The sequence below is a fragment of the Mesoplodon mirus genome (genome assembly GCF_964341445.2).
Source record: "Mesoplodon mirus genome assembly, chromosome: 15".
In the NCBI taxonomy this organism is placed as follows: Eukaryota; Metazoa; Chordata; class Mammalia; order Artiodactyla; family Ziphiidae; genus Mesoplodon; species Mesoplodon mirus.
This window is the reverse complement of record NC_138991.1, coordinates 34,227,681-34,242,031: the sequence shown is the minus strand read 5'-3', so window position 1 is coordinate 34,242,031 and position 14,351 is coordinate 34,227,681. Positions and strand designations below refer to the sequence as shown.

Below are 14,351 nucleotides of genomic sequence, written 5' to 3'. Positions count from 1 at the left end.
GATCAGTAAGGTTTCCCCTGACTGGGGTAGTTTCTGAATCTGAGATCCTGACTGGGATGGGGGAGGGGATAGTGGGAATTGGCAAGGTGAATTTACAAGGGAAGTGAAGCAACATTATTCAATGTCCACAAAAAGGAGAGGTGCAGACCGTGAACAGAATCACTTTCCCCTCCAGTGTTCTCCTTTAATTCTCACCTCAGCATTTTGAAAGATGAAGAAATGAGGTGCTGAGAGGTTAAGGGGCTGTTCCAATTCATCCAGGCCTCAATTTATAGAGGACAATGACTGACCTAGGCTCACTCTGGGATATTTCTGTTTCCCAACTCCTGAATCAGCTCACCCCTCCCACTGAAGCCTCCAGTCTGGGGAGCCAGGCCTGGGCTCAGAACCAACCCTGGGCATGTGAAATGCCACTGTCGCCAGTGGGTAACGGATGAGCCAGCTCAAACCATCTGTCCTTTGGCTAAGGAAGGGTGGAGTCCCTTACAGAATGAGTATCTGATGAGCTGAGAACCTTCAGGGGCATTCGGCCGGCCATCACACAGAACCCTCTTCCAATGCTATCTCTGGTCTTATTGCCCCCCACCCCTAAACAAGTAGGTGGGAGTGCCCCCAACACATGCACATAAGCATATGCACACGAATGCTGACACACTCACATACGTACAGGCACACACCTACCCATATGCTCACATAAGAGTCTCTCAGCTGAGCCAGGCTGTCAGAGCCACTCCTTCACCTTCTCTTTCAAAACTGCTGTGGAGATGGCCTCATGCCAGGAGCCAAGAAGGACCTAGGAGCCTATGAGGGGAAAATCTACTTGCTTGATAAATAACTCCTGAGAAGAACAGATGAAAAGAGAGGGAGAGGGAAAGGAAACAAAAGCTGGGTTAGCTGAGTGCCATGTGTGAACGTGTGTACATGTGCATAAACGTGTGTATGTATAAGGCCCAGGCACCAGAGGACCAGTGAGGAAAAGAGGGACCATCAGAAAGACAAGGGTGGCAAGAAACAGGGAGAAAATGGAGACAACCCCTTCCCGTACCTCTCCCTCTCCTTCCCTTCCCTTCCTCTCCCAGTGATTTCATGCAGTCCTGGGTATGGCAGAACCTTGCTCAGGAGCCTGAGAATGGACGCGTCTCGGAGACGATGGCGCCCTTTTCTAGACCCCATTTTAAAAAGTAAGGGAGCAGGGGCCCCGTCAGTCACCCTACAGTCTCCGAATGGACAAGGTCTCCATCTCTTGCGTACTCCTGCTCTCTGCCAGCCTATCCCTTAGGGCCGGCCTCGAGGTCCTTGCTAATCCCCTCCCCGGCGCCTAAGGTTGAGGTGTCTGCCCCTTTAAAGCAGCGGCCCCCTGACGGGTTATTGTCTGGCTTCTCAGCCTATCGGCGGCGCCGTTGGGGGCGGGGAACCTGGCCTCCCGATTGGCCGCCCCGCGCCCCGCCCCTCCCGGGGTCCCGGGAGCTGTCCGGCAGCCTCGGTGCTGATCCCGCCGCCGCCCACGGGCCGCGAGCAGCGCTGAGAGGGCACTATGAGCGGGGGCGTCTACGGCGGAGGTGAGCGAGCCTCGGGCTTCGGGCTCTCCAGCCTGGCGCGGCCTCGCCCGAATCCCAGCGCCCCGAACCCGCGAGACCCAAGCTCTGGGCACCCTGGGGCCTGGCACCTCGGCGCTCGAGCAGGTCTAGCCCCTGGTTTGTGTCCTGCGCCACTCCCACCTTCGACCCCCGCCCCCGGACGTTCGCGCGCACCGGGCCCAACCTCTCTACCATTCAACCCACCACCGCCCGGCCCCCAGCCCAGCAAGGAGAGTGGCCTGAAAACGGCCACTGAGCAGAAAGGGACTTTGGAGTCTCGACCCCCACTCTCAGGACCCTAAACTGTTGGCCGAGCTCCCACCCGCACCATCCGACGTTGAAGGTGGCTCTGCCCTGACCTCCTTTCGGAACAATCCAAGAGGAGAGAGTTTGGGAGAGATCCCCTCACAAGTCTGTCTCCCCGCACAGATGAGGTGGGGGCGCTGGTCTTTGACATTGGCTCCTTCTCAGTCCGCGCTGGGTACGCTGGGGAGGACTGCCCCAAGGTGAGCCTTCCAGCCCCCTCCCCAAAACCTAGTGCTCCCCTCCAGGGTTCTCAGTGATCCAGGGCTCTCGGAGCCCAGAGAGAAGCTTTGCTGAGTGGGAATGAGGGAGTAAACCCAGGGGTGGGCTGAGGGCCCTGCCATGGGCCTGGAACGGGGCAAGAGATTGATTTCTCTCCACCCATGCCCCCCTCCAGGCTGACTTCCCCACCACAGTGGGGCTGCTGGCCGCGGAGGAAGGGGGCGGGCTGGAGTTGGAGGGGGAGAAGGAGAAGAAAGGGAAGATCTTTCACATCGACACCAATGCCCTCCACGTGCCTCGGGATGGAGCGGAGGTCATGTCACCCCTCAAGAATGGCATGAGTACGGGGCCCCCACCCACTGCCTCCTGACACAGACTCAGAGCCCACACCCAACAACCTGGGGCACAGCACCCCACATCCATAGAGTCTTCCTTGCAGCGGCCCAAGTCCCAGGGATGCCCTCACTTCTTCCCACAGCTGCCTGGTTCCTAACCAGGGGCCGCCAGATTCCTGGGAAGGGGGGACTTCCACTGGAGCTTGTCTTATTTCCCCTCTCCCGGATTTTCCTTCCCTCCTTCCTTTCCTTCCTGTCCCTGGACTCCTGCCTGCCCACCCTCATCTCTCCACTGGTCTCCTGGCCCCAGTCGAGGACTGGGAGTGCTTCCGTGCGATCCTGGATCACACCTACAGCAAACACGTCAAGTCTGAGCCAAATCTGCACCCAGTGCTCATGTCCGAGGCCCCGGTAAGTGCCTCATCCAGCTGCTAGTCAAGCCCTGGGGCCCACCATTCACCTCTCTCCTCAAGCCATCACTCACTCCACTTTGCTTTTCAAACTTTCCTTCCAACTCCATCATCTTCAACCACTTTCCTTCCTCCCTGGTTTAGTCTCCATGCCTCCCTCTTTCCTCCAGCTCTATCCACTTGCCCTTCCCCCAGTCAACCTTATACACTGCCCCACCACCCCAAGTCCTTTTATGACCTTTTACTTACATTCTTTGTCAATATTATATATACATGTAAAGAATCAATTTGTTTTATAAAGTATGTTAAGAAAAAAAATGCCATTCATAGCCTCCTCCTTCTATTGCCCCTTTTCCAGAAGCAATTGCTCTTCTCTCTTTTAGCTTTTTTTTTTTTGCTATTACCTTTTTAAAAAATATTTATTTATTATTATTTCTTAATTAATTAATTAATTAATTTATTTATGGCTGCGTTGGGTCTTTGTTGCTGCGCGCAGGCTTTCTCTAGTTGCAGTGAGTGAGGGCTACTCTCTGTTGCTGTGCTCAGGCTTCTGGCGGTGACTTTTCTTGTTGCAGAGTGTAGGCTCTAGGTGCGTGGGCTCAGTAGTTGTGGCTCGTGGGTTCTAGAGTGCAGGCTCAGTAGTTGTGGCGCACGGGCTTAGTTGCTCCGTGGCATGTGGGATCTTCCCGGACCAGGGCTTGAACCTGTGTCCCCTGCATTGGCAGGCGGATTCTTAACCACTGTGCCATCAGGGAAGCCCCTGTTTATTTTATTTATTTATTTTTTTGGCTGCGTCAGATCTTAGTTGCGGCATGCTGGATCTTTCATTGCGGCACGGGCTCTTCGTTGTGGCCCACAGGTTCTCTCTAGTTGTGGTGTGCGTATTTTTTCTCTCTCGTTGTAGCATGCAGGCTCCAGGGTGCATGGGCTCTCTAGTTGAGGTGCGTGTGCTTGGTTGCCCTGCAGCATGTGGGATCTTCGTTCCAAGACCAGGGATCGACCCCATGTGCCCTGCATTGTAAGGCAGATTCTTTACCACTGGACCACCAGGAAGTCCCATCATTACCTTTCATATCTCTAAATATCACACTTAAATGGCTGATTGTGAATTTTTTTTTTTTTTTTTGCGGTACGCGGGCCTCTCACTGCTGTGGCCTCTCCCATTGCGGAGCACAGGCTCCGGACGCACAGGCTCAGCGGCCATGGCTCACGGGCCCAGCTGCTCCACAGCATGTGGGATCTTCCCGGACTGGGGCACGAACCCGTGTCCCCTGCATCGGCAGGCGGACTCTCAACCACTGCGCCACCAGGGAAGCCCTGATTGTGAATTTTTAAGCTTTAAACATTATCTGTGGATTTCCCACTATAGAAAATGAGCATTTGGCTCTCTTTCCTCCCCAGCCCACACCACACACATTTCTTATTTCTTACCTAAAGTACAGTTGTAGTTTAGGGTTTTGGGTTTTTTTAAAGATCAATATTCAGTATTTACACTCTTATTATTATGTATGCTAATCAGACCTGAACCAGGCAATAAACTGTGGTTTATTTTCCTTTCCTGTGCAACTTTTTGTTTTCTCTAGCACTGAAAATTGTCTTGGTTCTGTTTTCCTTAGTTTTTCTATCTACTTAATAATGTGGCCCTAAATTATTCATCAGTTATCTGTATCTTTTCTCAAGACATTAATTCCTTAAGGTGTTCTATCAATTTCATCTTCAAGAAGTCTCCTCAGGAGCCCACTGACCTGCTCTGCTTTGGACTAGTTACCTTCTACGCAGAAGATGTAGCTATCATCCTGACATCTCCCTTCACCATCATCTTAAGGAAACACTTTGCCCCTCTCCTGTATTAGAAGTCCTGTTTCCTGTATCCCATGACTCCTTTTCTTGATTTTCTTCCTTGTTTTCATGGGGTACATCTTCCACTAACTGCCTTAGAAAGGTCATAAGAAGTAACATTTTTGAGACCTTGCATGTCTAACCTTGGATTGATAGTTTAGCAAGGTATAACACTCCAGGTTGGAAATCATTTTTCTTTGTAATCTTGAAGGCACTTCTCCAGTGTCTTCTAGCATCTACTGTTACCATCAAGAAGGCCAAAAACATTTATTTCCTGATCCTTTGGTATAACTTATTTTTGTTTCTTAGAGTTTATAAAATTTTCACTTTGTCCTCAGTGTTTTACAATTTCACAATATTATATGGGTTTATTTTTGTCTGTGGCTCTGGACACCCAATGTGTCGCTTTATTTTGGAAACCTATGTCTTTCAACTCAGTGAAAAAATTTTAATTACTTATTTGATGATTTATTTCTTTCAATTTTCTCTGTTCTCTCTTTTGAGAAGTCCTGTTATTTGGATTTTGTACCTCCTGAACTGGTCTCCTAATGTTCTCATCTTTTCTGTTATATTTTCCATCTCTTTATCTTTTTCCTGTAATTTCCAAGATATTCCCTCAATTTGTTTTTCACCTCTTCTGTTGAGTTTTTAATTCATTCCTGCTCCTGTATTTTTATTTCCCGGGAGGTCTTTATTATTGCATGAATGTTACTTTTTAGAGCATCCTATTCTTATTTCATGGGTACAATATTACTTGTTACCTCATAGGGATATTATTAGTTTTGTCTTTGGAAGTTTTCATCTCCTTGTATACTTATTCTTCCAAGTTGCTTTTTTTCCCTGCCCTTTCTTGGGAGTCTTTATCTCATTTCCTAGGTTTTTCTCAGATTTCCACAAATCCTTGCTTGTCTGCATCTGTTTAGGAATGGGGGACTAAAAAGCTGATTGCGCAGGGGGACTTGCTGACTGCAGTCTTTATTATAGGATGGTCTGACTGGGATGTTGCATCTTTAGATCTTTGATGTAACTCACAGGGAAGACTTCCAACCTGAAGACAGGACTGCCCAACCCCTTTTTGGAAGCCAAGTGAGCAAATAGGGCTGATGTTATCAGCATTCAATATGCATGACATCACTTAATTCCCCTCTTTTAAGTATAGTGTCCTCACTCCCAACAGTGACAAGTGTCCCACCAGTTCAGAGACCCTCAGTTCTACTCTCTCCAGAGAATAAACTTCCACTCTTCTGCTGAGGTTGGAGTGGGCAATAGCCTAGTGACATGGAATTAGGATGAGAGTTTAGGGATCTGTTACTTGAATAGCTTTAAGCAATCTTATTTTATTTCCCCTTTCCTTCCACTTCCAGAGGTACCTGAAACTACCAATTCCCAATCCCTGTGAGGATTCTGCCATTTAACACAGGCTGTTGTTGGCTTTTTCCACTACCAGTTTAGGAGTCAGCATTCTTGAATCTGTTAAGTCAGTTACTGCTCACCTAACTGATTTCCAACCTTCAAAAATTTGTTGCTGTTTTCTCATTTCTTATTCTTCTCAAGCTTTAAGGGTTTATGCCTCTCTGTCTCTCTCTCAGGTAAAATTCACATGACATAAAATTAACCTTTTTTAAGTTAAAAATTCAGTGGCATTTAATACATTCACAATATTCTGCAACCATCACCTCTATCTAGTTTCAAAACATTTTCATCACCCCCAAAGAAAACCCATTTTCATTTAGCAGTTTCTCTCCACTCCCCCTGCCCCCAGCCCTTGGCAACCATCAATTGGCTTTCTGTCTCTATGGATAGATCTATTCTGGATCATTCATATAAATGGAATCATACAGTATGTGACTTTTTATGTCTGTATTATTTCACTTAGCATAATGCTTTCGAGGTTAATTTATGTTGTAGCTGACTGAGTGATAATCCATTGTATGGATATACCACAATTTGTTTTTCCGTTCATCTGCTGATGGACATTTGAGTTATTTCCACCTTGGCTGTTGTGAATAGTGCTGCTGTGGGCAGCTGTGTACAGGGATTTGTTTGAGTACCTGTTTGCAATTCCATTGGGTATATAACTAGGAGTGAAATTGCTGGGGCATGTGATAATTCTGTGTTAATTTTTTGAGGAACTGCCAACCATTTTCTACAGCTGAGCCATATAACCTTCCCAACAGCAATGGACAAGGGTTCTGATTTCTCCACATCCTTTCCAACACTTGTTATTTTCTGTTTTGTCGTTTTGTCTTGTTTTTAAATTATTATCACCACCCTAGTGGGTGTGAAGTGGAATCTCATTGTACTTTTGATTTGCATTTCCCTAATGGCCAAAAATATTGACCATCTTTTAAATTTTTATTATTATTATTTTTTTGCAGTACGCGGGCCTCTCACTGTTGTGGCCTCTCCTGTTGTGGAGCACAGGCTCCAGATGTGCAGGCTTAGTGTCCATGGCTCACGGGCCTAGCCGCTCCGCGGCATGTGGGATCTTCCCGGACCGGGGCACAAACCCGTGTCCCCTGCATCGGCAGGCGGACTCTCAACCACTGCGCCACCAGGGAAGCCCTGAGCATCTTTTTATGTGCCTGTTGGCTTTTGTGAGTTTGGGGTTTTTTTATTGCTGTTTTTTAAATTAATTCCTCCCTCTATTATAGTTTTGCTGGGATCTTGGGAGGGAATAAAAGTAGATGTTTGTATTCAGTCCAACATTTTTACCCAGCAATCTTCTTCCTCAGCTTTCTTGCCTCTGAGATGATTAGAGTGAGGAAGAGGGATGTACTGGCGGCTGGGGGTGGGGGTGCTGAAGTGTGTATTGCACAATGAAGAGCACTGGGCTACGAGTCAAGAGACTGTGACTCTAGACCCAGCTCTACCAAGAGCTTTCTGTGTGATCTTGGCCAGTTTCCCTCTCTGAGTTTTGTTTTCTTCAGTTGAGTTTGAATTGTGATCTTTAAAGTTCTTTATAGTTCTCACATTCTGAAGACCTATGAGGGTCAGGGGACCTGACCTCTGTCCTCAGCGCAAGATACGTGTTGGGGTGGCGGGTATGTACATGGATCGGTGCTTTTCCCTTCCTGAATCTTCCCCTCTTGCACTTTCTCCTCAGTGGAACACACGGGCCAAGCGGGAGAAGCTGACAGAGCTGATGTTCGAGCAGTACAACATTCCTGCCTTCTTCTTGTGCAAGACAGCTGTGCTTACTGCGTATCCACTGGGTTAAGCTACTCTGCCAGAGTGGAGGGTCAGGGTGGGGTGTGTGGCGTTCTGAGCTGGAGGCTGGGCCTAATTCTATGGAGAGTAATATCCTGGATGGGCAGACAGCCCCCTGAGCCCCATTAGTACAGAGGGCCCCTGGGGGCTAAGTGCCTTGGACCTTGGGGTGGCCAGCTCAGTGGCCCTTTCCCATTCCTTGGATCAGGCTGAGCATTGAGAGTAGGGACAAGTAGACAGCAGGGGCTGGGGCTGGAGGGAGGAGGGAAGGGTATATGACACTGAGGTGTTTGTTCCCTTCCCAAACAGCCAATCAGCATTTATTTTATTTAAGGATCTGCCTTGCATTGAACCCTATGCTAGGCAGTGGGGCGATATAGCCCCTAATTTCAGAGAGCCCATGGGACATAGAACTAAACCTAAAGAGAGGCTGGGAGCTCAAAACGAAGGAAGAGAGGAAGAGAGTGTGATTCAGACAAGAAAAAAGTGACAAGGGTCTCAGCTGCCTTTCTCTAGCAGATGGGTCACAAACTAGAAGGAGAGATTTGCAGACTGGGAATGGCTGGATCCGGGAAAGAACAGAGTGACCAGGCCAGACTCGGGCCCCAGCCCCCTCGTGCTGCTGCTGTCTCTTTGACCTACCCATCCCACACCAGCTTTGCAAATGGACGCTCCACAGGTCTGGTGCTGGACAGTGGGGCCACCCACACCACGGCCATTCCAGTGCACGATGGCTACGTCCTGCAGCAAGGTGGGGCCTCGGCAGGGGTCGGGGGTGCCTTGAGGGACCAGGCCCTGACACCCCCTCCTTTCCAGGCATTGTCAAGTCGCCCCTGGCAGGGGACTTCATCTCCATGCAGTGCCGAGAGCTCTTCCAGGAAATGGCAATTGACATCATCCCGCCTTACATGATCGCAGCCAAGGTGGAGCCTCTGGGATGTCCTGGGCACTGACCCTATGACTGTCGACCCACTGACCCATCAGATATCAGGGTGGGGAGCAGCCAGGCCCCAGAAGGACCCTCAGCCCTCAGTTTGCAGTTGAGGCATCAGAGATCTGGACAGGCTGAGGGATATGGCCGAGGTCCCACAGCCAACTGCCAGCAGAATGCGTATGTGAGGGTCAGTGTGGTGGGTTCTGGTGTCCAGTAGACCCAGGTTCAAGGTCTGCTTCTGCCACAGAAGAGCTGTGTGACCTAGAGCATGAGACTGAAGCTCCCAAGCCTCAGTTTCCTCCCCTGTAAAATGGAATAACAGCACGTAGGGCTGCCGTGAGTGTTAAATGAGACACTGCATGCAAGGGACCCCCACGTGGAACATGGATCCGTAAAAGGCTGTTTCCTTAAGGTCTGGCCGCCTACTGGATTCCCCAGGCCCTCAATGTTCTCTGACCAAAGCCTTTCAGATCAGCTGTACCCGCTGCACACATGGCATCTGTGGGGATGGGCTCTCCCCGTTCTCTCTCCTCTAACAGGGAAGGGGGAGAAACACCTTTTCTGGGCAACAGAGCAGAGAACCCAGTGCCCGTTAGCTGCAGAGCTGGCAGGTGTGGTCAGGGTGGGCTGGGCCAGTGTGGGATGGGGTAGGGTGCTCACAGGCTGTGTCCCCACAGGAGCCCGTACGGGAGGGCGCCCCCCCAAACTGGAAGAAGAAGGAGAAGTTACCCCAGGTTTCCAAGTCCTGGCATAACTACATGTGCAATGTGAGGCGCTGGAGAAATCCCGCAAAACCCCCGCACCCCCCCACCTCCTAGTCCCCTGCCACGAGCCGCGGGGAGGGACAGAGGCCCTGCAGGCAGGGTGGGGTGGGGCCTGAGGTGGGAACCCAGCCCTCACCACCTCCCTGGGTTCTCAGGAGGTGATCCAGGACTTCCAGGCCTCCGTGCTGCAGGTCTCAGACTCTCCCTACGATGAGCAGTAAGTGCAGCTCATGGCTGGGGGTGGGGGTGGGGAAAGGGGGCAGGCCTGGAGCTCAGGGGGGACCTCTGGTCTTTTGGGAGCACCCCCAAGCAGAGTCTTGCTCCTTCCTGGGCAGGGTGGCTGCGCAGATGCCCACAGTGCACTACGAGATGCCCAATGGCTACAACACAGACTATGGTGCGGAGCGACTCCGCATCCCTGAGGGCCTGTTTGATCCTTCCAATGTCAAGGTGGGGCTGGGTGGAGGGCCCTGGATCCTGGGGTGTGGGAGAAGCTGGGAAGGATCACAAAGGTCTGGGAGAGGGGACCAGTCACCTTTCTCTGCAGGGCCTTTCGGGGAACACCATGTTAGGTGTGGGCCACGTGGTGACCACCAGCATCGGCATGTGCGACATTGACATTCGCCCGGTGAGGCCCAAGCCTGAGTCTTGGCAGAGGGGCCCAGGAGAAGCTGGTGGGGGGGCACTGTCCCGTGACTGCTCACGCCTCCTCCCTGCTCTCAGGGCCTGTACGGCAGTGTCATTGTCACTGGTGGGAACACGCTGCTCCAGGGCTTCACTGACAGGCTCAATCGAGAGCTTTCCCAGAAGACTCCACCGGTAGGAACCCACCCCTGGCCAGGGCCCTGGACTCCAGTCCTGGCTCAGCCCTTCAGGACCAAGTCCTTCCTCCTTCCCACACATCAAGCAAACATTCTGGCCGCCAGAGTGGCCCCTTCCTGCTGTGGCTTCCCAGTCTTCCCTACCCCCAGCCCTGCCCCTTCCCAGAAGCCAGGTGTCTGCTTCCCGCAGCCCCTCTTTCTCCCCAGAGCATGAGACTGAAGCTCATCGCCAGCAACAGCACCATGGAGCGCAAGTTCAGCCCCTGGATCGGGGGCTCCATCCTGGCCTCACTGGTGAGAGGGGAGGGGCCTGGCCTAGCGCTGAATGTGGGGAAGGGCAGATCCAGACAGCCCCCATCGCCTTGCCTGCCTCCTCATTCATTCATTCAACAAACATTTATGAAAGGGCAGTCAGTGCTCCCAGAAAGGTGGATCCTATATCAGGACACAAATCAGGGAGTGGAGGACAGGAAGCCGGAGAGGTTGGCTGGGATGAGATTGTGGTGGTCCTGTGTGCCGGGGTGAGACCCTGAAGGTTTGGGGCAAGGTGATGTGATGGCCACAGGCATGCTTGGGAAGGTTATGTCAGACATGAGTCTTTGGGGATCAGGGTATGAGCTGGATGTGAGGGGACCTTGCCAGGAGGTTCTTCCTATTGTCCTGGAGTCGTGGAATGGGTAGCGGTGGGGATGGGGTGGTGAGCAAGGGGCAAACAGAAGGAGGCTGGCAGGTTGGTTCTGGGGCGGTAGGTGGGGAGTTCAGTCTGGACCAGCTGCTGGGGTAGAGGCAAGACGCTGAGCGAGAGGTGAAGATGCAAACTGCATCTGGGGGGGCAGGTGTCAGCCACACAGAGGGGGACAGCAGGGCCATGACAGGACAAGGAAGATATCCACTAGAGTGGGTGCCCCCAAGGAGACAGTAACAATGGTCAGAGTGACAGGAGACTGAACCCCTGAAGTTAGCTCAGGGCTGAGAGTGTGTCAGTCACACAGTTGTTGAGGGCCTCCAGTGCACCTGAAGTGGACAGACAGCCTGACCTAGACCCCGCCTCTGTGCATGGGAACAGTGTGGAAGCCGAGACGATTAAACAGGAGGTCATCACAAAGTGTGGGGTGTTCCTTCAAAGGAAGACTTGATCTCGTTCAGGGGTCATGAAGGGCCTCTAAGGGGCACTCAAGCTGAGATGAAAGAGTGAGTGAGGACATATGAGGCAAAGTGGGAGAGAGGGTGCTTGGCTCCTGGGGGGAGCCAGGCAAGGCCAAAGGCAGTGGGCAGATGCTGTGAGATCTGAGTTGAGTGAGCTCACTTGGGCTGCAGAGCAGAGAGTGGATTGGAGAGGGCTGCTGTGGTCTCCACTGTGACCTGCGTTTGATGGCGGAGCAGATATCAGGGGGTGGAATTGAAAGCTTATCAGAGGTCTGACTGACAGAATGTGGACACTGTTTGGATACGCGAGGTAAGAGGGAACCGGTTCAAGGACGAGGCCCAGGATGCTAGCTCCTGGCAGTGCTGTCCAAGAGGAATGTAATGTGAGCCACATATGTCATTAAAAAATTTTTAGTAGCCATATTTAAAAAGAGTCCAAAGAAACACGTGAAATTAAGTTTTAAGAATATATCGTATTTAATGCAATATATCCAAAGTATTATCATTTCAATATGTCATCAATATAAAAGTTAAGATGTTTTACATTCTTTTCTCTGGATTTAGTCTTCAGTATCCGGTATATATTCGACATGTGGAGCATATCTCATTTCGGACTAGCCACATTTCGAGTGCTCAATAGCTCCATTTCAAGTGTTCCATGTAGCGAATGGCCACTGGATTTGGACAGGGCAACTGTAGAAGGTGAGAAAGACCAGAGAAGCAAGTTTGGGGCAGGTGTGGGCGAAGATAGTGAACACAGTTGTGGACATGTTGAGGGTGAGGTCCCAGGGGACACTGAGGAGGAGGTGTCCAAAGACAGCTGAGTACAGTAAGTCCCCTACTTACGAACCTTCGGGTTTTGAACTTTCAAAGATGCGAATGTTCGCATGTCCAATCACATAGTTAGTTCACGTGTCTGGCGTACATTGTCACATGCGTGCATCCTCCACAAGTGATTTGCTTTTGTGCAGTTTACAGTACTGTATAGAGTACAGTAGTACAGTACTAGTAAAAAATAGAAGTGTTCATTTCATTGGTACCAGTGCAGAACTTCTTAGAATATGCAACCTTAGAATAAAACATTTCTTTAAAAATTATATTTCAAGCCCATAAAATAATTTCACTCTGAAGAATTTTGAATGGGAATGTACATTAGATATTATAGATACTAGAATGATAGATAAAAATCAGATATCATCTTTTTTAATCCAGTTACTTCACTGTGACCACATTTGTTAAAACTGCGTTCAGTATTGTGTGTGGTCTTTATGATTTCTTTGGATCTCTAGTACCTATATTTATTTCAGCAGACATAATATACTTGTGGGGAAAGTATTATAAACCTATTAAAGTACAGTACTACATAGCCGATTGTGTTAGTTGGGTACCTAGGCTAACTTTGTTAGACTTAGGAACAAATTGGACTTAAGAACATGCTCTCAGAAGGAAACTCGTTGGTATGTAGGGGGCTTACTGTATTTGGGTCTGGAACTCAGCGCGGAGATCTGCACTGGAAACCAGAGATGGTGGGAAGGGTGGGGCTTTGGCACGTGAGCAGAAGGGAGGGGAATGACCTGGTCCAGGAAGGTGTGTTCTTCCTGGACACGCCAAGGGACAGAAGCAGGGACACACATACTAACTTTCAGGCAGAGGCAGGACAACCACAGAGAGGGTGCAGTCTGAAATGCCAGGGCTGGAGACCCTCAAGGCGCTTGTTTCAGCGGGAGGGTGGAGGTGGGGCGCCAAAGTGACGACATCCTAATATCCTGATATCCTGATGTTAGGTGGTGTCGGAATGGTGGGGAGGGAGGAGGAAAGATTTTTGGGGGGAAGGAGGGCGACTTGGCGTGTTTGGAAGGCCTGACAGAGTGATAGGGTATCTGGTGGAGAAGGGATGTGGAGTGTTGGGGCGCCGGTTGGCTGGCCTGGGGCTGTAAGCTCCACCTCCCAGCTCGAGAACAGCGCTGGGCCCCGGGCAGACTGGTGCTCAATAAATACTTGTTGAATGAATGAATCGTGGATTGAACGATATGAAGCGGGTATTCGCCCTCTGAATACGAAGGAGGGGACAGGAAGATGGGGCAAGTTGGTGGCTGCGGGAGGGCTGTGGGCTTGAGAGGAGGAGGTTCCGAGGGGTCGAGCCTGCGCGGGAGGCGTGTGGGGAGGCGCTTCTTCCTCTCTCCAGGGCTTCCCTGACCGCCGATGTCGCCCCACTCCGACCCAGGGCACTTTCCAGCAAATGTGGATCTCCAAGCAGGAATATGAGGAGGGCGGGAAGCAGTGTGTGGAGCGGAAGTGCCCCTGAGGGCGCCCGCTCCCCGTCCACAGGCCCGCCTGCAGCGGTGGGGGAGGGAACGCGAAAGCAAGGAGATGGTTTCCCCCACCTCTGCTCCGCCAGCGCAGATCGAAGCCCCCAACGCTCCCAGCGCCCGCTTTTCTTCCCTTCCCCACTCGTCCTCGATGTTTCTGGGTTGAAAGGAGTAAAAATGTTTTAAGAAAAAAAAAAAAAGTTGGCCTCTTTGGGGGTGGGCAGTGGGGGCAGGGGTCTGGAGAGAGGAGAAGGGAGGACCACACCTATACCCATTCGGAATCGCACGGTGGACGCCAGGGCAAGGTCTGCGGGCGGGGGCAGAGCCGTAGGAGCCACGGATGCCTCAGGCTTCAAAGGGGCCGCAATCCAGGGAGGATCACGCAGCGAGAACTCGGAAGAGTGGCTCAATTAGGCGCCCAGCGAGGAGCTGAGTTGCGGCGGGAAGTGGGAGCCGGAGAGAGGATGCGGCGGTAGGGGCG

General features: G+C 51.2%; 1 protein-coding gene and 1 long non-coding RNA gene across 2 annotated transcripts; one reads left to right on the top strand and one right to left on the bottom strand.

Moving 5' to 3' along the window:
- Positions 1 to 1,534: 1,534 nt before the first annotated feature.
- On the top strand, positions 1,535 to 14,142 carry ACTL6B (actin like 6B; the record flags this gene model as incomplete). The annotated part of the gene is made up of 14 exons (XM_082644785.1): positions 1,535 to 1,559; positions 2,007 to 2,083; positions 2,278 to 2,443; positions 2,748 to 2,848; positions 7,793 to 7,890; positions 8,553 to 8,647; positions 8,713 to 8,819; positions 9,508 to 9,597; positions 9,750 to 9,811; positions 9,930 to 10,044; positions 10,142 to 10,222; positions 10,318 to 10,413; positions 10,623 to 10,709; positions 13,786 to 14,142. 14 exons carry the CDS (start codon positions 1,535 to 1,537, stop codon positions 13,864 to 13,866), a joined length of 1,281 nt encoding a protein of 426 aa, XP_082500911.1. The 3' UTR covers positions 13,867 to 14,142.
- LOC309816947 lies at positions 12,213 to 14,212 on the bottom strand. Its single transcript, XR_014296077.1, has 3 exons — positions 14,136 to 14,212; positions 13,946 to 14,027; positions 12,213 to 12,254 (listed from the first exon to the last, which is right to left on the bottom strand). It is a non-coding gene; the product is annotated as an uncharacterized lncRNA (long non-coding RNA).
- Between the last annotated feature and the right edge of the window lie 139 nt (positions 14,213 to 14,351).